The following is a 24,649-nucleotide window of genomic DNA, read 5'->3' as shown; positions in this document are numbered from 1 at the left end:
AGTGATGATGAAATCAGCACCACATTTTTAAAAGAGTCTGTATCTCTTAGAAATCCTGAGGTATTCATAATACATCTGTTCTTGGCTTCAGAGTAGCCATGAGTTGGTCATTATGGAGGCTAGGTGATGGGTACCCACTGGCATCATTATGCCACTCTCGCCACTTTGTATATGTTTGAAATGTTCCATAACAAAAAGTTTTACCATTTTATATTTTGAATCTGTGCACATCTCTCCATTTCCATTGCTATCACCAGAGCCACTCCCATTTCTCACCCGGATTCTTGCAGTAGCCTCTGCTTGCTGCCTCCCCTCCCCCAATCTCCACTACCCTCCTCCACCTACTGCCAGAGTGATCTTCTTAAAAATACAAGCCTGGGCCTTCCAATGGCCTCCTATTACATTTAACATAAAGCCACATTTGACTTACAAAGGGCTCCATGATCTGGCTCTGGCCTCTCTGCCGGGTGGTCAGCCTTGCTCACTCTTTTCCACCATTCACCTTCTTCCTGTTCCTCTAAAGCCCTGAGCTTGTTCCAGCCTCAGGGTCTTGGCACTTGTGATTCCCTTGGCCAGAAACACTCTTTCTGATCTTCATGTGACTTGCTTCCTCAAACACACATCCTCAGAGAGGCCCTTCGTCATCACTCTGTTCAAGGTAGCCCATCCCATTCCCCATCCACACTCCATCACTTATACCCTTTTTTAAAAATTTTCTATGTATCACTGACCACTCTATGGACTTGTTCTTGATTCATTTATTGACTTGTTTATTCTCGCTCCTCCCTCACTCCCCCATTGGAATGTACTTTCCTCAAGGACAGGGACTGTTATTTACTGCCACAGCCTCAGAGTCCAGCAGAAGGCCTGGCACCTAGGGACCCTCAAAAGGTGTTTGTTGGGTGAAAGAATCTAAGATACAAGGGCATATAGGAAAGTGAAGGTAGGGTCATAAACACTACAATTCACTGAACAATTGATAAGTACCAGGCACGTACTAAGTCCTTTTCATGCATCTCATCTCATTTAATCCTCATAACCACCCTATTATCATCCCTTTTTTCTAGGTTAAGAGACTGAGGCTCAGAAAAGTTAAGAGACGTGTCCAAGGTCACATAGCTAGAAACTGGTGAAATCAGAAGGCAAGCCTAGGTCTGTTTTAACTCCAGAGCTTGAGATAATAACCTCAAAGATATATAGTCTCATCAGCAATCTAATATCCTCATCAGTTTGAGAAACCAGAACATTTTCTTAAATGCTTTCTAGTAATGGAGCTGGTGAAATTCTCAACAATAACCACAGGAAGAGGTCTCCCTGTTAGCTTTGTGTTGGTATAGCTTTTGTCCCATCAGATCCTTGAATACATGTTGACCAAATAGGGAGACTTACCGGGAGACCTGGAGGACCGTTTATTCCTGGGAAACCTGGAAGCCCTGGTTCACCCTAGAAAATCAACCAAAGCTTAGTGAGTAGCAGCAGGAAGCAGTGAACATAGACACGGCTCCCTTGACTTACTTGGGCTGGGCTGTGGGGAACCATAGTATATCACAATTGGGACAGCAGATGCTGGTGCAGATTGCCCATGCTTCCTAGCTAGTAACTATACCAGGATGTCTTAGTTCAGGGAGCCCTTTGTAGTGTGGAAAGAACCAATGTCCATGGCAGGGAGCAAAAACTATCTAAAACAGAATCTCAAATGCCCAGGTGAATTGGGAGACAGAAAAGAAGATCATCCATTTTCTTTCTAGTGGAAGAAGTTGTTCAGTATGATTTCCTCTAGCAAATAACTGGCTACAAAGACATTAATGGTTTTGGGAAAAGAGTAACAATTGCTGTTTAGATAGGGCCACATAACATTCTAATCTGTCTCTCCATGATATGGTAAATTACCTCTAGGTACCATGGAAGGGCTCTCTGAGGTTTGGGGATGATTAGGGAGGCAGGCAATCTTTCATATGCTCCAAAATTGTTCCCCAATCAATGATTACTTCCTGTAGACCTGGAGAGGGCCTGGTGCTGTTGCTTCCAGAAAGACAAAACTAAAGAAATGGGACTAGACACCTTCCCCTCCCTGGGTCTCTTGACCAGGGGCACAGGATCACAAAACTTAAGGGAACCCCAGGAAGGTTGGGAATTCAGGTTCATGGAAGATATCTGCACATCTTAATAGCATACAGCCATTCAAATACAACTATGTATACTCTCACTCACATCAAAATGCAGATGATAAAATATCTTGGTTAAACAGGTCTGTAGCTTCAGCCTTGGTAGTTCAGCTCAGGTGAATCAGGGTATCTACTGCCACTTGGTGACAGCGTACCTTATTTGCAGGGTCAAGTTTTGAGAGTAAATAATTTTGTTAAAATGATAATTCAAAAGCAACCATTTCTATCCTATTGTTCTTTCACAGTGCTTTGGGGACACCATAGGTACTAAGAGAGTTGGTAGTTAGGAGGAAAAAACCCAACTATTTAACGTTTAAGTTATTCAGCATCTTGATAATTGAATCTGCAAAACTGAAACACAGAAAATAGACTTAAACGAGTACTCAGAAACCCAAGCACACTCATATTCATACACCAAAAAACTGACTTTTTATAAAGCTTTTTACAAGGGACAAGACAAAGAAGCTTTACCCTCACTTCCAAACAAAAATCCATTACCCCAAACTCTCTATCCTACCAGTATAGTCTGGTTATTAGAGTTGAACTCTGGTATTGATAGGAAAAGGCTTATTAACTTTTCTTGTTCTTAAATGTTCACTACCTTGGATCCTTTCTTCCCTTTGGGAAATCCCATAAATTCCAGTTCCCCAGTAGATGGTGGGGGTCCTGCAGGGCCAGGCAGGCCAACATCCCCCTGTAAGATGAAAGGAAACGTTAGGCAAAGCAGACATTATGCAGACTACTTCTCCAGAGGGTAGGCTTATCCTCTGGATGTAATACACAAATAAAACTGTCCGTGACTTTAGTCTCTTCACCCTCACCCTTGCGTCAATGAGGACATGAAACTATCAGTCCCAAAGGGTGAAAAGAATGATAAGTCTGACCAAATGCATTTTGTACCAGCACCACAGAGGGAGGAAGCAAGACAGATGAAAGGAAACTGCAGGTTCATGGTTGCCATGGTCATGCATGAAAGGGTATTTAGAAGAGAGCAAAAAAGGGGTTCGAGCAAGGTGAATGGCTCCCTCTCGGCAACAGTGAACAGACTCTAATTGGTCCAATCTTGGCCAAGAGCACAAGCAGAGGCAGTGAAGTCTGGGTTGGAACATTGGAGACTGGATTTGCTCCTTGAGGGCACCGCAATCTATAAGAGGCAGCCATGAAGCATGGGGAGGGCAAGCTCCCAGTCTCCCTTGAGGCTCTTAAATCACTATCCAGGTAGTACAGAGGGAAATAGGAGAATGAGGGAAGGGAAACAAAAGGGAATGGTGAGAGGTTAAAGAGGAGGGACAGAGGAGATAGAGAAAGGAGGAGAAGCGGGCGGAGGAGGAAGGATGGGGAGAAGAGAAGCAGAGACAAGGAAAGAGGTGACATGATATAATACAAAACACCAGGGAAACACACAAGTAGAAGGAAGAGGGAATATATTTCAAGATAGTATGTTTGTAAGGCACGTGCACTTCAAAGGTAGGAAGCAGGAAGACTACACTATTTTGATGGAAAAAGACCACAGTAGCCTACGTGTGGCATGTGCACATGCAGCCCTCAAGGGTCCCACCACAGGATACATGGCAGGTGAGAAACGCTCATTTCCCAAGGCAAAGATCCAAATCCCCTTACACAAGCAGGCACGTGTGTTCAGCTAGAGACATTTCTTGGAGCATGTAGAATGCAGATTGTATGTTTCAAAATCTATTTACCTTGACTCCTTTCTCTCCTTGGAAACCTAACCCCATATTCCCCTGGGGCACAGGGGTGCAGGGAGGGGAAAAAAACCAAAATCAATTACTAAACAAGTTCCAGGAACTGAAATTGGAATGAAGTCTTTTTTTTTTTTTAACCAGAAAGTATGTTTAACCAAACCACAGTACCTCTGGGGAAACTAGAGTACTAGTGGTAGGAGGCCAGATGCCCCACAACGAACTATACTTACCTCAGGACCAGGGAAACCAGGGGGCCCTGGAGGACCCTAGATTAAAAATGAAAAGAAAGAGTTAGCACTTGTTAATTTCAGCCCCAAATAACCTAGGCCTGTTGAGAGTCACTGGGGCTGAGTCCCGCACCCCCTTGGTGTGGCCTGGCTTTGGTGTAACAGATTCTAAGTCCTTCTCTCAGGGTTCCTTTTTTATTTCCTTTGACTTCTCCCAGACTGACCTGATGACCACATTCATGCTAAGGTAGTGAAGACTTCATGTGTCATTATTCTCACCAATAAGCTATAAATTTTTAAATGATGACTTTTGTTGAAACCAAACCAAAGTAATCAGCAGTGGGATTTCACACACTGGAGAGAGAACTATCTGGGACCAGGGCTTTCCCAGAACCACAAGATGCCTAGCTATGGTCTTCCTATACCAGTGATGGTAAATAGGTTTGGTATCAGAAAGATACATAGGTAGGTAAGTAGGCAGAGCTCTCCAAGGTGAAGTGTTGAGAAGGATTTTGAAGCTGCTTCTGTGCTCACGGTGTGTGATGGTGGTGATGGTATGACTGATTAGCAATGTCTGTTGTGGGTGAGGGGAGTAGAAGGTGACAATAGATTAGCCATCCTTGGGCCATACTTCAGGTTGAGCTGAATGAACTAGGAGGCTCTGGAGATACAGAGTGGATGGTCAGAAAGACTCATAAATGAAGACAACAAATAGCTCCTTCCAAGAGCAGGCTTCACTTTAACCTCCAAAAATGGAAGTTGCCTTTCTCCACTAGGAGGGCCTAATTGACACAGGCTTACATTTAATCCGCGGCATTCCTGTTAATACTGTGATCACATGGTAGATTTAGGTTGGTCTTACTTGCAATCCTGGTGGTCCCATGGGTCCTACAGCCCCTGGAGATCCGGGTGCTCCCTGTGGGCCCTAGAAAGGCAAGTTTTTACCATGGTCAAAAAAGTAAGACAGTTTCTCAGGAAAAATATATCCACAAGAATTGCACAAGAATGTTCATAGCAACTTTATTCCTAATAGTAAAAAATTGGAAATGTCCCAGGTGTCCATTGATGTAAGGATTGATGAAAAAACTGATACATCCACAGAATGAAATAAATACTCAACAATAAAAAGTAACACACTATTGGTATATGAAACAATGAGGATGAATCTCAAAAGCACTGTTGTAAGTGAAAGAAGCCAGACCCTAGAGGCTACATATTATATTATTCCCATTACAGCAAGTTCTAGGATAGGAAAAACTTCTCTACAATGGAAAAAATCAGAACAGTGATTGCTTTTCATGTGGGGTGAGGGCAGGGATTGACTGAGAAGGAGCAGGAGGGAACTTTCTGAGGCGACAGAAATGTTCTACACGTTAAGAGGGAGTAGAGTTATACAGGAGTGTGCATTTGTCAAAACTCAGCAAATGCCCATTTAAGATTTGTATTTTTCATTATATGTCCATTTCATATAAAAAGAAACTATAAACAAATTTTGAAGTTTAGCTAATGATAGGCAGGCACTAACATTTAAGGATTGGAGTACTATTGTCTGCAATTAACTTTGAAATGCATCAAAGATAAGATGGATTGATGGATGGCTAGATGGATGGAAGTGTGATAAAGCAAGTATAGTCAAATACTCATGGTACAAGTGTTTACTGAAAAATTCGTTCAACTTTGCTTTATATTTGAAAATGTTCATATTAGAGTTATGTAAAAAACAGTTACATTAATATCAGATAAAGTTGACTTCAAGACAAAGAATATTGCTAGAGATAAAGAGGAGACATTTTGTAACGATAAAATAGGTCAATTCATCAAGACGACATAACAGTCTTAGATGGGTATAGACCTAATAGCAGGGCTTCAAAATACATGACGCAAAGATTGATGGAAGTGTAAGGAGAAATAGATAAATCCACAATTCTCGTTGGAGAGTCTACCTTTCCTCCCTTAGTAATGCATAGAACAACTAGACCAAAAAATCAGTGAGGACAAAGAAGATCCAAACCACATTATCAACTACCTTAACCAAATGGATATTTTTGAGATCAGTATACCCCAAACCAGCTGATTACATCTTCTCTTCAAGTGCATATGGGACGTTCACCAAGATAGTTCCATATGTTGGGCCATAAAGCAAACCTCAACCAATTTAAAAGCACTGAAATCCTACAGAGTGCGCACTCTCACGGTAATAAAATCAAGCTAGAAATCGATAACATAGAGATCTGGAGAGTTGCCAAATGTTTGGAAATTAAACACCATAAATCTCCATGGGTCAAAGAAAAAAATCAGAAGGGAAACTAGAAAATATTTTGACCTGAATGATGACAATATTCAAAGCAAGACAACGACACCTGAAGACAAAGATGGTAGGGGGAAATGCATGGCTCAGTTACAACTGGGGAGCGGTAATAAGGTGATACATGCTCAGGTAAGGGATGGAGAGGCTGAGTGCAGTTGAGACTCAGGAGGAAAAGAGAGTAGGGGCTCAAAGGTTCCCCAGGAATATATGATAGTAGAACATTGCTCTGACAATAACTAATAACCGGCGGTCTCCTTACTGATCACAAATCTCTTATTCAGCCACAAACCCTCCCTCCACAAATCTCAGCGGTTTATTTATTCTGCCCATATATGTATACAAACAGTGTACCTTTGTGGATAAGGAAATGAATCTCCAAGAGAAGTTATGCAGCAAACACACTGGCTGTTATTCTGCAAATTTAGTTAACACACTATCTAAGCCAACATGAATTAGCTCTAGGAGATCTGTATGCCCTGCCTCGAGGACCTGTATCTTTGTTTACATGTGCTTGCATACATTTTGTTTATTGTCCACATTTTCTCAATGGACTGCTCTCCATTGAGGAAGCTTCCTTCAATTGCCAGCCAGCCCAAACATCACCTACACTTCTCAGAGGCTACCTCCTCTATCTTAGAAAGTCTCTCATGATGTATCCTTAGGTAGATAGCATCTCTTTCTCAAAGCTATTGTGGAATCCTTATGCCACATTCCTACTAATGTTTCACATCCCAGGGCAGACGGTGGCGGGAAAGCAGCTGTCTGTGTGTGCAGAGACCATATCTGCACTGTCTCTGGAATTATTCGTAGCACTTAGCTGATGGACCTCATTTTCTGTTCTGGAATGAGAGCAGAAAGGAAGGAAGCCTGATACAGGAAAAGAGGAAGAAAGAAGGCACTTCTCTTGAGCCACGTTGAAGGAAAGTGACGACAAGGTGGAAACTCAAGGAAAAAGAAAGCTCTTATTAATACAACTCATGGTCTTTCATAGACTCACTATTACTGAATCCCTAAAAGGCATTTCTATATGGAATACCTTTTAAAGAAGAGCGTTTTACTTCTTTTGTTTTACCCACAGCACTCTGAACACACAGAAAACCTTTAGTAAATAAGTGCTTGCTGAACGAAAGGCAAAATTCTTTCTTAATACATCCCAGGGAGTACGTAGGTCCCCGGCTAAGAGGTCTGAAAGCCTGCGTACTGTGCCACCGGGGGCGGACAGTCCATCCTCTCAATACTTTCTCATTTGGAAAATGTCAATAGTGTGAGCTGTTCTATGTCAACTGTCTGGATTGTCCTTGAGCAGGTCTACAAAGCCCCTCAAACACCATAGAGAGGAATGAAAAGGGATCATCGGTAATGTTGACTAAACAAACACTGAGAGCTCAACACGTAAGTAACAACTTACAGTAATTCCATCCAGGCCCGGCAGCCCAGGATCCCCCTGAGAAATAGATAAAGGCAGGACACTGAAGAGATGAATACATTAAGCTTATGGTATTTCACAGATAACTGACCTAAGATTCACGGGCATAAAAACACGTTGCTGAAGCGTGGGCCTCCTCTGTCAAGGTCTTGTGTTTTAAATAATGCATGAATTGGACATATTCAACCATTTACCTTTTTTTTTCTCCTAAGAAAAATCTAGACTCTAGAACAAAAACATGATAGACTTGGTTGAACAAGATTTTATCTTTTACTTGGATTAATTAATTTTCACCTTTGTTAGGAACTTATCAATTAGAAACTGCTTCTGCGGGCTGGTGATTTCTCTGCTCTTTTTGGAGGAAAGCAAAGCTACCTTCCCATGTGCCTTCATCCCTAGAGAATCTGTGCCCATATGTATACAATGCAAATCAGACACTTCAAGGGAGAATCAACAGAGCATATAGTCTCTGATTACGTTTTAATTACTTTGCAGCATCTTCAGCCACCGTATGAATCTGTAATATAACCATCTTGTGGAAATTGCTGTGTTCCACTGGGTCCAGGGTCTCTCTGATTTTTGGCAAAACCATTTAATCAATGTTTGCTACAACAATGGCCATATTGTGACACCTGCTAGTCTTACCTCACTTGGCTTACAGTCAAAAATCAGTGCTCTGCCACATGGGAAGAGCACTGCCTGGGTTTTAGCTCTTTGGTAAATGGGCTTGTGCCTGAGCAAGTCATATAGCCTCAGTCTACCTCGGGTTTTCTATTTGTAAGATGAGCAACATGAATCTAACCACCATGAGGTCATTCCCAAGTTGAACATTCCATCTTCTGCTATGGCTTCTATAGTCAAGAAACCAAAATCTGTACCTTCTTCAGTTCTCAGCTACCCACTACCCAATGCCCACCCCATCACTGCCTTCCAAAGTGATTTCCAATGTTTCTGGCTCTGTGTGTGGATAGAAGACAGAAAGTCTTCATCCTCAGCTGAGTGAGCTTAGATGCATCTTCCCCTCAGATGCTGGACACATGGATTCCCATCTGCTCCCAGGGAGAAGATGGGCTCCCTTCCCACTCTGCAAGGGATTAGGGTCAATCATTTGGCACCAGAGTTTCCTTGACAAGCCGAGACAGGATACCAGCCAGCAAACACCAAGAGTACAGCCACAAGAATACAGAAGGTTCTTGTCAATTCTAGGAAGAGATGAAAGTTTCCAGCCAGCTGCAGAGTTGATGGACAATTTTTGCAGACAGCCAGGGGCCCAGCTAGGGTGACAGGCTGGTGTGTAGGTACAGAAAAGGGCAGCACCAGGATCCTGGGCTGGTGACCACGCCAAGATGGGCAGAGACATACATGGCTTTGAACCAAGGTATGCAGACATCAAGGATTCTGGAGTAGACAAAAGGTATCTGCCTCCAGGAAATGTCTTGGCTTGTCAAGGAAAATGATACCCACGCAAACTGTTTGTTTGCTGATGTGTCTCCTATTTTTGGTGTAGATCCTACAAAGCAAATCTCTTTGACAGTATGGTTGCAAACATTTCTGTCAATGTTTCCACCACAAAAAGCTCCGGATCCTATTTAAATCCAGCTTGCTGTGCTCCTTAAATAGAGACACAGATGCTAGTTCTGGAAATATTTTCATTGGATGTGGGGCTCAATCCCAGGGAACTCAGCTTTTAGCCTACTCAGCTGTCTGCCTTAGAGGCTCTTACCTTCATTCCTTTGAAACTACCTTGGGCAAGGACAGGTTCACCTTTAGAGCCTTTTTGTCCAGGAAGCCCCTGAATAAAATAAGAAAAACTTGTGAAGAAAGGCACGTGCACACGCATGCGTGTGCACGCATGCGTGCACGCATGCACACACACACACAAAGTACTGTTAATGGTATGATCTGATCAGAGAGAGGATGGAAAAGCAAGAGCCTGAAACTATGTGGCTTATTCTTGGGTAGAGTTAGCTGTGCTAAGGGGGCAAGGCAAAGTCCACCCCCTGAACAGGTGCTGGGTCTCAAAGCTGTATGCCTGCTGTCCTGGCCCCCAAGTCAGAAGTCTGTGAAGGAATTAGAAAGTAGGAGACTCTCATTCTGTGAGAGTACCAATGTGAACATCCCCATTTATTCAGAGTACCAATCTGAACATCCTTATATAATCCACATGTCAATCATAAGCCTAGCTCAGCTGCTCCATATTTCACAGGTGTAAGTCACTGACAGGGACTTTGTCTAGGGCAGAGGTTAGGGACTTTTTCTATAAAGAGCTAGATGGTAAACAATAAAGGCTTTGTGGGTCCTATCTGGGCTCTGTCCCATATTCTTCTGTTTTTCTTCATAGTCTTTTGAAAATGTGCAAACAAGCCACAGGACAGGGTCACGTGGGCCAGTTTGCAGACCCTCTGGTCTAAGAGATAGCCATCTCCATCCTGTGCTTCGACTTTACAGCTTTGGCTTCAACAACTGTCTAAGAGGCTGGTGTGTCTCACTGTTAACCTGGAAAACAGTTCAAAGTACAGTCAACTCGTCTATCAGTCAGACTTTTTTATGTTTCAGTGGCAGATGTCAGCTAATATCTGCCAGATGTTGTCCTCCTGGGGAAAATCAATGTCCCTACACCGAAGGGGAAGTTAACGTTAGTGCTGTGGGTAGGGCTATGCTTTGAGGACTGAAGCGGTGACTGAATGATGGATTCCTGGAGTTGAAGGTCCATTAGTATACTAAAAGTACAATGTGGTCCCAGAAGCACAAACCAGTTTCTTTCCTAAACACTTTCTAGTTCCCCTTATTCCTGTGGCCACCACTTTCATCAAAGAAGCTTCAAAGAATATCCGTTCAGTATTCAGCAGGGTTAGTAAGGTTCAACCTAGTAAAATACACACCCAAGTTCCTACTTAGGCTTCAGGGGAGGTTTAGGGACAGGATTAGGTTTTACCCTGGTTCTCTGGCTGTCAGGGGCTGTTTCTTACCTCAAGATTTCTTTTCTCCCTCTTGGGGGCAGTGACTCCTCACTTTGTTGGATTTCCATTGTTTTAACACAGATGTGAGTTCTCCTCCCCTGTTGCCATGGCAGTGCTTGGAGGCCTTTGCTACTCAAACAGCTCATACTATGTTGATAATACATCTTTCTCTCCAACTCCCTGCTGCATACTGGTTTGGTCCTTTATTAAGGTCCTTTATTCCAATTTGGGGTGTGTGCTTTGGCTGAGTGTCTCACCTTCTCACACCCACAACTTGGTCACTGAAGGCAATGACGCTGCTCTTCCCGTGAAACGCTAATTAATTCACGTAGCTATGGAATCTGTCTGATAGGTAGTGTGATTTCTAGCTAAATATATCACATTAGTATCCTTATTAGCTTAGATATTTCAAATGAGGTCGAGAATGGGCTTGGAATGTGTTGTATTTCTCTTTCCAGTTACTTGTAAAAGCAGACTTGTAAAGGCATGGTATCTAATAAAGTGTTCAGATCCAAATATATGAGCCCCATCTGGATGAATGGTATGAAATAAAAGTGATGGCCCCAAAACCAATAAATGCCTTATTGATCCCAGAACCAAAGGTTATGATGTAGGGGAGACTATGTCCGTGTAGAGTAGGATTTCTCAACTCTTTCTCACTAGTGACACTTTGGGACAGATGACTCTTTGATGTTGCGGTGAGAGGGAGCTGTCCTGTACCAGTAGTACACCCCCAGTTATGATGACCAATAATAACCGTCAAATGTCCCCTGGTAAGAGGGGACAAAATCGCTGCTGGTGAAGAATCACTAGTAGAGACCAAGCTTGCCAAGTCGTTTGAGTCAATATTAGCACTTCCATAATCTCATGTGAGCTTTCCAAGTACTGCATTTCCCAGTATCACCTAATGTGGGGAAATGTCAAATAGCCCAAATGTGTACTTTGCTCTAAAATTTACCACAGTCTTTTAATAATCTTGTCAACTCTAAAAAAAAAACCTTAAACTTAAAAAAAAAAAAACCCTAAGTAGTGTAGCATGTGTATACTCCCCTGCAATTGGTATTCTTCTTTAGCCACCAGCACAGGACTCCTGCACTGGACCAGGGGCTGCAGTGGTTGCCCACCCCCACTGCCCTCAGATACTTAATGAGATCTCCAGAGAAGCAGAAGAAAGGGCACACTTGGAGGCAAGTAAAGCCGTTTGCAATAAGGTACAAAGATCTGGCAGCGTACGGGTGGTCCGAGAAGCCCAGGATAGCCATCAGGGCCTGGAAATCCAACGGCACCTTGAGTTCCATTACAGCCATCCAGGCCAGGTGGGCCTCTGGGTCCTGGCTGTCCAGGATGACCCTGTTCAAAGAGAGAAGAAGGGATCAAGTCAGCCAGAGAACTCTCAGTGACTCCAACAAGCTCCACAGTGAGAGAAGCCAAGGACGCTACCAAACTCCTTTAGCCCCATCATGTCTGTGCCCATTGCTGTTCATTATACGCAGGTGTATGTGTCTGATGACAGCTCAGTGCTAGGCCTTCCCAAAGGATCAATGCTTTAATAGGATCCAAGTTGAAAGCAAAGGGATCAAAGGAGAAGAGATGGGCTACATGGGACACTGCAACTTTACCTTCCTTAGGTACAAAGATGTCCTAATATAAGGCTGAGCTGTCTGGCAGCTCAACTGCTACCAAGAGGGAATCAGGCCAATCCTTGGGATCCCTGAGAGCAGACTGGAAGCTGGGCAGCCTGGCCTGGCTTTCTGTATTGGAAGCTCTGTACTGGAAATGATGCTAGATTTTGGTCAACAGAGCAGAAGGACTTTCCAGAACACCACTCTCCTGAAAGCTGCTTGGTCAAAAATAAGTAAGTCAAGGAAGAACCACACTTTCAATTTTATCTTCTCATTATCTCATGTCAGGCTGTTGCTGCAGTTAGGGAACTGTATCTTGTCCTCCTTTCCATACTCACTACTGAGGCAGTTGTTTTGCTGGAGAATTACTAATCATTCACATACAGTTGGTATCTGAATTCAATCATTTTTCAAAGTTAGGAGTCCTTGCTGCATAGACTCTACCTTTTTGTAGGTAATATGTCTTTTTCAATCTATCAAAAGCAGGTTGTGTGTTGGGTATGGAGCAAAAAGATGACTTGAAAGACCAAAAATCTAGAAGGGTCAATAAAAGGTAGATTCCTACTCTCCCATATATACCTTTTAAAGCCAAAACTCCAAAACCAACTTTTCAAATTATTAGAAGAAAACCACCTTTGATCAAATGCTTATTGAGAAAATGCTCCATAGAATTCTGTTTCTTTTTCATTGTTATTATAGTTGTAGGAGATAGATGGTCTGTGCATACAAAAGTGAGTCTACACTGCTGGACACATGTAATGCTAAGTCCAGAGGAATGGTCAATCAACTTAGCTTTGCCGTAGACTTGCTGCAATCTGTGCCTCTCCAGACTCTAGTGATGAGTTTTAGTTGTACCGGGGAAACTGACACATCTTATTAGAGTCATCAACATTTTCTTACCAAATGGCTATTCCTGCTTGGCCTGAAGATCTACACTCTACCTGCCCCAGATCTGTGCCTTGGGAGGCTGACATTTATGGCTGGTACTGCCCAGGCTTCCTTTCCCTCTGTCTTCTTGTCTTTAGTCACTGGGAGACACAAGTGGGAGACCCGAAATAGGAGGACAAAGGGCACAGGTGGTTGATTTCTCCCATGCCCTCTCTTCCTGGCTATATTTCTGGCAATGGCCACATTTCTCTACACTCTTAGCTTCCCTTGGGCAACTGCTGTTCCATGGCTCCAGGTCTTGCAGGGTTCCAGTACTGCCAGTTCTTCTTTTCCCTCTGAGACTTGGGGTGGTAACATCTCTGTGTTGGTTGCTTTACCATCCATTGTTGTTTCCCTTAGTCTTTTAAATATACCATAAAATTAACTCTATTCAGTCAATCCCTTAAGGTGTAGTGTCTATTTCTTCCTGGGATCCTCATCACCATTTAAAAAAGTTCCAGCCAAATTGGCTGGGGGCTATCTCTCAGCTGGGTAAGAGATGAGTTAAGATAAGACAATAGGCTGGCTCAGTATTAGGGCTCTTCCTTAGTCCTGGGACCTTGGTTCCACCTTTTCTTGGTATAGATAGTGACTTTACCTATGTGTGGACCAGCTCTCCAAGAGAATGTAGCTCTTTGAGGGGGGGAAATCATGGTTCTATAGAACCACAGGGGCCTGAACACACAGAAGAGGTGGATCTGCTGTATTTATAAAAGCAGTGTTTCTCAGAAACCAGATCTCAAAGGAAAAGTTTCCATTTGGTGAGTGGTACATTGTCCACTTTGAAGATACAAATCTGGTGTGTTCATTTCCAAATCTCTAGGTGGGGAAATGTCTGAGATGGACGCCATGGGAAAAGCTAAACATAAATTGCAAAGGACAGATTGAAAACTTCTGCTCCCGACTTATTTGAACTGCAAACATGTGGTAGGCCTACATGTCTTGTGGGTGCCAACAGCCCAGCTCCCAGCTGTGATATCACTAAAAGCCACAGCCCTCCCACCCCTAGTCTATGTTGCTTTAATGTGGACTATCTTGATGAATGGCTGTTTCTTCACTCTCAACTGGTGGTCACGCCCCTTAGTGCACAGACTTGGTTGATCTTGCTCATTCCTGTTGAAACTGTCTACATGACAGCAAAAATGGAGTTCTGGGACCAGAACCAGTGACACATATGTTAGCGATCAGCCAATAATATTAAGTGCAGAACCAGATTTGTGCAGTGATCAGTTTAGTAAGATGGGTTGGTGAAAGCTGCTGCTTTTAGCCAAATTGCTTAATAAGTGCTGCTGAGAGTTGAGCAAAATAATTAGTCTGACTGGGCTGAGGGTGTCTGTGTTTTTCTCTGTCTGAGGGAGTCCTGCCAGTCTGACAATGTCTGCTTTTAAAAGCACTAGAATTTGGAGTCAGTCCCTCAGATATTTTTAGAGCTCCCACTATATGCTGAATTTAGCACCGGGGTCTAAGAGGAAGAGGTGGACTCCAGTTTGCTAGTTTCCCTCACCCATTGGCTCCCACAAGATACACACTCTGAGTGGATACTGGATGAAGTGGTCATAGGAACACAGCCATAAGAAAATGCCAGGGGACAGCATAAAAGGGTGGTCAATCCCATCCAATGATTTCCCCACTGGCCCATTTCTGGGCATGTTGCAGACCCTGCAGTTGAATAAAATGCAGAAATCTGATGGTCTGTTTGTTGATACAGGTAATGAATACAAGATAGGTAAGCCTTCTATTCTCAAATCTACAAATGTATACTAGATCTGGGGGTAAAGTGAACCAGATGGTAAGATCTTCGAGGGCAAAGCCATATGCTGTTTTTGTATCCCCATGGTAGAATGCTAGCATATAGCAGGTACTCAAGAAATACCTATAGGTTGGCACAAAGAAATCTGAACCCTCTTATCTGATACTAGCTGGTTATGTTGTGTAACACCAGAAACTGTTAAATCAAAGGTTTACCAAACTGCTTTGATATGATTCAAAAGAATCCCTTAGAGATTGTTGGAAGGATAAAAGCATGTTCTAGGACCTTCTTCAAATGGAGGCCCTCCACTTTGTCCTGTTCTATGTGCCGGGCTTCCACACAAGATTTGGTTCTTCTCTTAAACAAGGTTGAAAACCACTGCGATAGACACAGCCCAGGCTAAAGATGAAATACAGAGAGAAGTGCTGAAGGATATAACTAAAAAGTGATAGCAGCAAGTTCCAAATATTGTGTTTTAAAGGCTGCAGAAATGTTATCATGCGATCTCCAGTAGTGGGATGAGTAGGGATATTGGATGAAAATGGAGAAACTAAGGGACTGGGCTGGCAGGAATGGGAAAAGGAGACGTCTGCAAACTTCAAACTCCCCATTGACCTCCAGCAAAGCCAGGTCCTCAGGATAAAGGGAAGAGGCTGTCTCCAAGTGATCTTTGGAGTAGTCACTTGGTAAAAACAATTGACAAAATGAAAACACAACCTACTGAGTGGGAGAAGATATTTTCATATGATATGACTGATACGGGGTTAATATCCAACATATATAAACAACTCATACAACTCAACTTCAAAAAACAAACAACTCAATTAAAAAATGGGCAGGAGAACTGAATAGATATTTTTCCACAGAGGACATGCAGATGGCCAATAAGCACTTGAAAAGATGCTCAGGGTTGTTAATCATCATGGAAATGAGAATCAAAACCACAATGAGATACTATCTCACACCTGTCAGAATGACTAGCATCGAAAAGAACACAAAAAACAAATGTTGGCAAGGATGTGGAGGAAAAGGAATCCTTGTACACTGTTGGTGGGAATGGAAATTCGTGCAGCTACTGTGGAAAGCAGTATGGAAGTTCCTCAAAAAACTAAAAATAGAACTACCATATGACCCAGTAATTCCACTCCTGGGCATACATCCAGAGAAGACACTAATTTGAAAAGTCACATGCACCCCAATGTTCATAGCAGCATTATTTACAATTGCCAAGGTATGGAATCAACCTAAGTGTCCATCAACAGATGAATGGATAAAGAAGATGTAGTATACAAATACAATGGAATACTACTCAGCCATAAAAAAGAACAAAATTTTGCCATTTGCAGCAACATGGATGGACCTGGAGGGCATTACACTAAGTGAAATAAATCAGACGAAGATAAATACTGTATGATATCACTTATATGTGGAATCTAAAAGATACAACAAACTCATGAATAAAACAAAAAAGCAGCAGACTCACAGATATAGAGAACAAACTAGTGGTTACCAGTGGGGCGAGGGGCAACACTGGCGCTGGGGAGTAGGAGGTACAAACGATTGGGTGTAACATAGGCTGAAAGATGTATTGTACCACATGGGAATACAGTCGATATATTTTTTACTTGAGTTAACTTTTTTTTGTTTTTTAGAGATGCAATGTAAGATTTTATTTTTTATTGACATACAGTCAGTTTACAATGTGCCAATATTTTGTAATGCCTGTAAATGGAAAGCAACCTTTAAAAATTGTATTTTAAAAAGGTCTTTAAAACACTGAAAGGAAATTCACTCTGAAATGAGATAAGGCTGAAGAGAGCAAATTATTGAAATGGAATGTATCAAGATATCACTATGCATTTTCCCAATTTCATGCACCTTCTTAATTTTCTTATAATGAGGATGTATGTGCTCTAATGTGCCACTGTCTTCACACTTCAGAACCAGTCCCTCATCCCCAATTAAAGCTCCCCTCAACTCATAAGACCTAACTTATTTTGGCTAAGATATTGATGGTTTCTTATGCCTGGACATGTCCCTGCATCCCCCAACCATATGATTTAGTGCTGCCTGTAACTGAATCCCAAGGAAACTGTGGGTGACCAGTGCCCTTCATATCTTACCATGCATATCTCAAAACTTGACCCTGAGCATGTGTGTATGAGATAGGGTGTTGTTAAGGCCAAAGTGCTTGAGCTATGAGACAGAACCTAGAGGTGTTATTAAAAATGCCTCTGTGTAGAAAACAAACTTATGGTTACCAAAGGGGGAAGGTGGGGGATAAATTAGGAGTTTGGTATTAGCAGATACAAATTACTATATACAAAAATGGAAAACAGCAAGGTCCTACTATATAGCACAGGGAACTATATTCAGTAGTTTATAATAACCTATAATGAAAAAGAATATGAAAAAGTATATATATATATATAAAACCGTATCACTGTGCTGTACACCAGAAACTAACACAACACTGTAAATCAACTATATTTCAATTAAAAAAATATCTCTGTGGATACACTCACCGGAATCCCATTGATGCCAAGAAAGCCAGGAACTCCCATAGGACCCTAAAAAAAAGGAGTAGGGAGAGGAATATAAGAGACGATTCAATTGATCTCCATTAGATTCAGTGGGTTTGTTCATGGGATTCATGATCTAAGTGGTTAAGTGTTTTGTGTCTCCCTCTCCACACTGTGTCCTTGCTCCCTATTCCAGTTCCAAGTGATCACTTGCCTCCACCTAAGGTCTCAGACAGTTCTTGTCTTAAGCAGTGTAGTGTAAGACCTAAAATCAAGGCTCAATATTAAGTGTTGCCGTGACATCTGGGAAAACTGGGAGGGCCTCAAATGGCCTAACCCAAAGTTCCCTTCTCCACTCTGCTGCTATAGATAAGGTCTCCCAGGCAAACAACCCTCCTGATCAAATAGACCAAGTGCAGTTCCCGCTTATTCCTGAGTATCGGGTATCAGTTCCCTGCTGGCCCACTGAATCATTCAAACAAGCCAATCATATCCTCCTTCAGGAACCAAGGGACCCTCATCCTCTCGACATTATAAAGTCCACCTCCCACAGTTCCTTCTTGGTGCATTTTGTTCAGGAGTGTAAGCCCCGTGTGGCCCTGCATGGTGTGCAGTGTCCTCCCCCCCTGTGCTGAATATATGTGACTAACATACGTATTGTCGATCTCCTCTGTCCAGCATTAGCTGTCATGTCCTTGGCCATACCCAGAACCCTAGGGTAGGAATCCCTCCCTCATCAATGGGGTGAATGGGAGGGGATTAAAATTGCCAGGGAACATAAACTGAACTGCTCAACTCAGCCAGCCACCATGACACAATCTATCTCTTTTTTTGCATCTCTTTCCCTATGTTTGTGGCACAGATGGTTTCCAAGCCTTCTGACCCTTTGTGTCTCATTCTCCTCGCTTGGATCCTAATTCCCAGCTGATTGGATTTCTGACTTACGCGCGGTTCAAATCCACACGACTTCCCACTACAGTGAGCCCACCTGTCTGACATATAGCTAATAAATGAACTTGCTGATTTTTTGGCCATGGGAGTTTCTCCAGAAATGGGCTGATCCACTAGCAGCATATCACCCAGGCTGTCTCTTCTTAAAGTATGTAGCCTGGCACCAAGGTATTCAGGATTAACATCCTCTCCATAAATTAACAGAACTGAGATTTAGAACCTTTCACCTTCATCCTTGTGGCCCATGAGTCAAAGGAAAATAAAGCTTTGGTGCTCTTACCTTATCTCCTTTTGGTCCATATGGTCCCAGAGGGCCTGGGGAGCCCCTCTCTCCTTTCAGCCCTGATAAACCACTAGGGCCAGGAAATCCTTGAGGACCTGTTGGACCTTGAATTCCAATTGGTCCCGGTCGCCCCTAAGATGGACAGAAGGAGTATATTTAGTCAATAGAGGACTGACCATCAACACTTTCCATTTTCCCACGCACAAAGAACACTGTCATCACTTCACTAAATAATTTTGGCTTAGAGACCTGTGAAGCATGCCAAAGTTCCAGACATGGATCAGAAAAGGCTATTTTAGGGGCTGCTAAGCTTATTTGGATAGAACATATTTTATAAGCACATTTAATAAGATTCACATGCACCAAGATTCTTCAACTTTGTACTTCTTAGGAGATTAGTTACTTAGGCTGGATAATATTGTCCTCTTCCTAGTTCATGCCAGGCCATCCATCAGATTGTCAAAAGAGCAAAGGAATAGAACTCTGGAGAGCATCGTGACGTTTTCTAACTCATGTCCAAGTGGCCAACCACATGCTTGGAGTGAAGTCCAGAAAGGGCTGTGTCTGAAGAACACGGCCTCAGGGGCCAGAGAGAGGATCACCCGGAAAGCCATGGGCTGACCAACCTGTCCACTCATCTTTGTTCCCAGAACCCCAGTGCTGCAACTGGAGACAGACACACAGGGAACACACGCACACGCACACGCCCATGCACACACATACACACACTGTTTGTTTCCTCCCGATGTCTCTTTTCTTCCCTGTACCCCCCGCCATCTGTATAATGTGTAAAATCTAAAAAGCCTGAGAATAGCCATTAAGTATCAATTATGAAAGCAGGAGGGAGCAGCCTGAGGATTTTGAATGTCCGGGTTATTAAGTGTCTGTAACAATTAAGTCTGAGAGTTCAGGCTGACATTTTCAAGCCGGTGGAGACAGAGAATTAACTCCAGTGTTTGCAACACAGGCGGGCTGGTCTATCATTTAGAACAAATCCCAGTAGGGACTGAATTTTCTTGGCAGAAAAATGAAAAGCATTAGTAATGTGCATTAACTCTCAGAGAACACAACACTGTACCAGGTAGAGAGCCTATTTTCATAAACACTTTCCCGTCTCCGCCTCTCAGCCCCTTTCTTGACTGTGCAATTTCCTATGGATCTATGAAAACCTCTGAGTAAAGTCCATTAAATGTGCCCTTTAATATTCACCCTCGAGGCTGACTTTTAAAAGGGCTGAAGAGAGGACAGATGCTTTCTGCAGTGGTTAGAATCACGTACTGGAGAGACAAGTGGCCATCAGCTATGTGGGGCCTTTAGAGTAAAATTTCCAGTGTCAATCAGGCCCACGGGGACCTAACCTAGGACTCTTGCAAAGAAGTAAAAGATGCTCCTCCCAATGAGGTGCAATTCTTTGGGGGGTACCACCCACCACTCAACCTTTCTTGACACCCAACATAGAACCAACAGAGGGCGTTAGGTTGCAGACTGTTTCACAGGCTTATTTCGGGGAACGATGGGGTGGGAGGGGAACTGCCACCTTTTATGCTCTTACCTCCTATCGTGGGAATTTTGTTTACAATGATTCTGTTACTTACTACGCTTATAAGTTTTTACTATCTAACTGTCTATATACACATAGATACATATGCATGTATATACACACACACATATATGAAACTAAAAGAACAATACTTAAAAAAATAGTGCTGGGGTGCTATTGAAGATTAACAAAGAAGTTGAAAATGTGGGCCTAGCTTTTGAGACTAACGTACACAAAACCATAGCAAATAGTTAAAGTCTGGAACGAAGTGCAAGCGCTGCAGGAACACAAAGGCGGGGCCGGCCATGGATGCTTTGCGGGACGCTTATATTCTGTCCATGGCTGAAGGGGGCGGTGGGGTGGCGTGGGCCACGGCCACACTGGAAAGGCTAAATGAGCCCCAACCGAAGTAGGCCTGGAAGGCAAGACAAGAAAGTTGAAGACTTGGTGTGGCAGGAAATGGGGAACCCTTAGAGATTTGGGGACGGAGAAGGGATGAGAGGGAGACGGTGTTTCAGGGCTGAAACTCATCAACGAGTGTTTGGGAGAACATGTGTGTGTCAGCATGAGGCCAGGGCAGCCAGCCTGAGGCTGGAACAAGGGAGACGGATAAGAACCAGCTGTTGGGGGAGGAGCGAACTGGTTGGTGGGAGGATGGAGGGGGGGCAGGACAGGCTGGCTGAGACCATGTTATTACTAGCAGTGGAGATGAAGTCAGGGCACTGAATGCTTGACCCAAATCTGAGCCCTGCCCAAAGCTTTTGCGCACCAAGGGAAGGGAGGTGGAGAGCATGAGAAACCAGTGAACAGCTATCGAGAGGGCAGACTGTGGGGTGGCCCCGTTCCCATTTTGCTCACGTCACTAGAGCCTGAGCAGTGCATGGCCTGGGCACACTCCAGCCCTGGTCTCTTGCCTTTGTGAGTGCATGCTCAGCAAGAACCAGCAAAGAGAAGCAGGGGTGAGGCAGTTCTAGGGCTGGACTTCACAGGAAGTCTGATTCCATCCAGAAAGGGCGGGTTCCACAGCCCACTCCCTTTCTCTTGGCTGGGAAGGCATGCTGCATTTGCCACAGTCACATCTCCGACTCCATTCACTCTGCTGTCCCGGCCAGAGAACTTAAAGTGAGCCTCCGAAAGAACTCATGGATCCTTTGAGTTTGAATTCAAATTCTCTTTTCAAAGGGGCATTTGAAACGGTACCCTCTTGGAGGAAGGTGTACTTCTGGGCTGGTCCCAGCTAGAAACCTCTCAGGCTTAAGGGCCAGAGGCAGGGCCTGTGGGATATGTTGAGGCCTCTGAGGCCCTGCTGGCCCAGAACTGCCTCTTCAGCATGGTGCCAGCCCCTTCTGGAGCCAGTAGTGGCAGGATACGAGACCAGGAACCTTCCCAACCACTGAGGTCCTTTCTTTCACACAGTGGCACAGAGCACCATGAAGAAATGAAGATGGCAAAGAAAAGAAATGGAGAGACATTTCTTTCATGAGCTGCTTTGTCAGCCGTCTCTGCTTACTCTGTGCATATAGCTCTATGATCTTTTCCCCTTGTCTCCAATGAATAGGGTTTCTGTCACATGCCCAGTGTACTGCTGAAGCTTAATACTAAAATAAATGATGAACGGCTTTATTTTATTTTATTTTTTTTTTGGTTTTGGTTTGTTTGCTTGTTTTCATCCCTAGAGGCTATCGGTGGCAGTTTTCAGAATGGCCGGCAGAGGTCAGTGTGAGAACATAGCGGCTACAGATAAGCAGGTGGGTGGGTGGGCCTCTTCCACTACAGAGAAAAAGAAATCAAACCAGTGTCAGAGAAGTCACAGAATGTTCGAGCAGGACAGGCCCTTAGAGACCATTCCATCCAGGCTCTGTTTTATACATGGGGGGAAAAAGGAGGCTGAGAGAAGGGAAAGGACTTGTTTAGGTCACGTAGCTAGTGAGGAATGGCATGGGACTTAAACTGGACCACCTGCTGCCAGCGTGTGGCTCTTTCCCTGTTTGCCAGTGGCAGATGTCCTGGGGAGGGGGGGGTCCTTGAGGCTGCCCCCCACCCCCGTCCCGCCCCTGGGACTGTCCCCATCAGTAGGCTGCCATAGCCAGATGCTCACCCATCATTTCTCTCTTCCTAACTGATCATTTCATAGAACCAATCTGAAACACCATCACTGTTTGGACTGCTAGCAGAATTTCAATGGGCTTGGACCAATGCCCTGCCCCGATACATGTCATTTATTTTGGCAAATAGACCCAGACAGGGCAGAAGGGACTTCTCCAAGTCTTTCCAACAAGCTCTCCTGCCTCCATCTGCTCAGGATTTTAAATATGCACATCAGGGTCTAATTCTCAAGAGGACAAGTGGGGCTTGTGCCTAAGGCCAGAAACTAGTTTCACAACTGCAGCCCAGGGGCTGGCTGCCTCCTGCTGACCACGGTGGGTTGGAGTCAGCATGCAGTTTCAGGTCACTTTAGATCAGACCACACCCATGCCCCAGCCCCAGATACCTGGGCGTAGCCGACCCAGAAATGGGTCTGCATATATAGTACACATATGCAGAAATAGCATTGAAGAATCTTAAGAGCACATGCCTCAGACCCGGTAGAACCGTGAAACTAAGAGGGGGATGACTTTTCCTCACCAGGCCCATTTCTGTCTTTTTCTCCGTCCCTCAAGGTTCCAGTGTCCTTCTCCTATAAAATTAAAATTTGTTCCTAAGGGAGAATCTGAAACTCATTCCCACTGAGGCATAAATGACTGACACAACTTAGTGCTTTACTTCTCCCCGGGGGATTTGTATTTTAATGGAGAGCAAAGTGTTAAGCTAGGGGATGCAAATGATGTTTATGAAGCACAGAAGGGAAATGGAGGGTCCACAGGCTTTCTGAAGGCTCAAGCTATACTGCGAGAGGTGGTGCCATGCTGTTAGGTGGTCTCATGGTGCAGGCTCTGGAGTCAGACAGATCTGGAGTCAGATTTTACTGCCATTTAATAGCTGTGTGACCCTGGGCAAGTGACTTAACCACTCTGAGTCTCTAGAGCTCCAACCAATGATAGCTCTAGTGGAGGATTATTGGGAGCTTCTCAGTGAGTTAGTGAATGTAAAACATCTGGTAGATGGCATGCCCTTATCAGTTCCCTTTCTTTAGGTATCTTTATGGTAAAATGGAGAAGTTACAATTGGGTACTTAATACTCCCTCTGTTCAGTTTAATTGGGAGGTGCACAGATATCATTGAGCAACTCTCTTTGGGGCAGAGTTGTGTGTCCAGGCCTGAATGGGCACTCCGTAGCTGTGAGAGGATTTCCCCTCTTAGCACTGATGTCCTGGTTCTCTTGGGTACTCAGCTCTTCAGTGTCCACTTATTCTCCTTAAAGAAATCTCATCTACATGCTAATGACTCCCCAGTCTGAAACTCCAGACTGGATTTCTTTTCTCCATGTGCCAGATCCTTATAGCCAATGGCTTACCAAACTTCTCCACTAGGATATTCCAACTCAGACTCAACATGATCAAAGCTGAACTCCTCATGGTTTCCCCAATCTCATCCCCCAAACCAGCCCCTTCCTCCAGAGTTAATGGAACTGACTCAATAAATGGCAGTCCAGCCACAAAGCTGATAAATCCAGAAATCCAAGTAACCTCCATGACCTCTCTCTTTCCCTCATTTTCCACATTCAATTCACCAGCAAGGACAGTTAATTCCACCTCCAAAATAAAACTCAAACCTGTCCACTTCTCTCTACCTCTGTGGTCTTAATTCAAGACTTCCTTGTCCCTTGTCCATGGAGTGTTGCCACAGCCTCCCAATTGGTCTGCCATCCTCCAATCTAGCTTTATTCTCTCCCAGCATCCTGCCTTAGGGCCTTTATACCTGCCTTTGTTCTCCTGGCTAGCTCATATTTATCCTTCAGGCTACAACCAAGATATCAGCTATTCCAGGGAAACTTCCATGATTACCCCAACTATATAGAATGGGCTAAGTTGCCCAGTTGTACCCTGAGAGATTGAGCTCCTTGATGACAGGGCCTGTGTCTTACTCACAATTGAATCACTCGTGCTAAGTACAGTGACTCGTACACAGTGGGTGTGCAGTAAATGTTTGCTGAATGAAGAAATGAATGAACGGATATACACACCCAGAAGCCAGTGGCCCAGATATAGCAATATCTTCTTTGGAAGTCTGGATAGCTGCACTAGAGTACAATCAAGAATCAGCTGATCCCAGAACCATAGAAAAGGGAGCCGTACAAGACTTAGGAAATTATCCAATTTAGGATG

At 43.8% G+C, this 24,649-nt stretch overlaps 1 protein-coding gene across 5 annotated transcripts in view; it reads right to left on the bottom strand.

Annotated features, from left to right (window-relative positions):
- COL4A6 (collagen type IV alpha 6 chain) overlaps window positions 1–24,649 on the bottom strand; it is a 264,484-nt gene that overhangs the window by 42,827 nt on the left and 197,008 nt on the right. For 4 of the 5 annotated variants that reach the window (XM_032474780.1, XM_032474782.1, XM_032474777.1 and 1 more), the window contains exons 4-13: window positions 18,842–18,976; window positions 17,614–17,658; window positions 12,023–12,139; window positions 9,553–9,621; window positions 7,812–7,847; window positions 4,958–5,020; window positions 4,099–4,134; window positions 3,866–3,907; window positions 2,767–2,859; window positions 1,390–1,443 (exon numbers count right to left, since the gene is read on the bottom strand). In XM_032474780.1, coding sequence (XP_032330671.1) covers window positions 1,390–1,443; window positions 2,767–2,859; window positions 3,866–3,907; window positions 4,099–4,134; window positions 4,958–5,020; window positions 7,812–7,847; window positions 9,553–9,621; window positions 12,023–12,139; window positions 17,614–17,658; window positions 18,842–18,976 — 690 coding nt within the window. Of the gene's footprint in view, window positions 1–1,389; window positions 1,444–2,211; window positions 2,630–2,766; window positions 2,860–3,865; window positions 3,908–4,098; window positions 4,135–4,957; window positions 5,021–7,811; window positions 7,848–9,552; window positions 9,622–12,022; window positions 12,140–17,613; window positions 17,659–18,841; window positions 18,977–24,649 lie in introns of those variants that run through there. The other variant, XM_032474781.1, reaches the window with a different exon arrangement.

This window comes from Camelus ferus, chromosome X (assembly GCF_009834535.1).
Source record: "Camelus ferus isolate YT-003-E chromosome X, BCGSAC_Cfer_1.0, whole genome shotgun sequence".
In the NCBI taxonomy this organism is placed as follows: domain Eukaryota; kingdom Metazoa; phylum Chordata; class Mammalia; order Artiodactyla; family Camelidae; genus Camelus; species Camelus ferus.
This window is presented reverse-complemented; position numbering and strand designations above follow the sequence as displayed.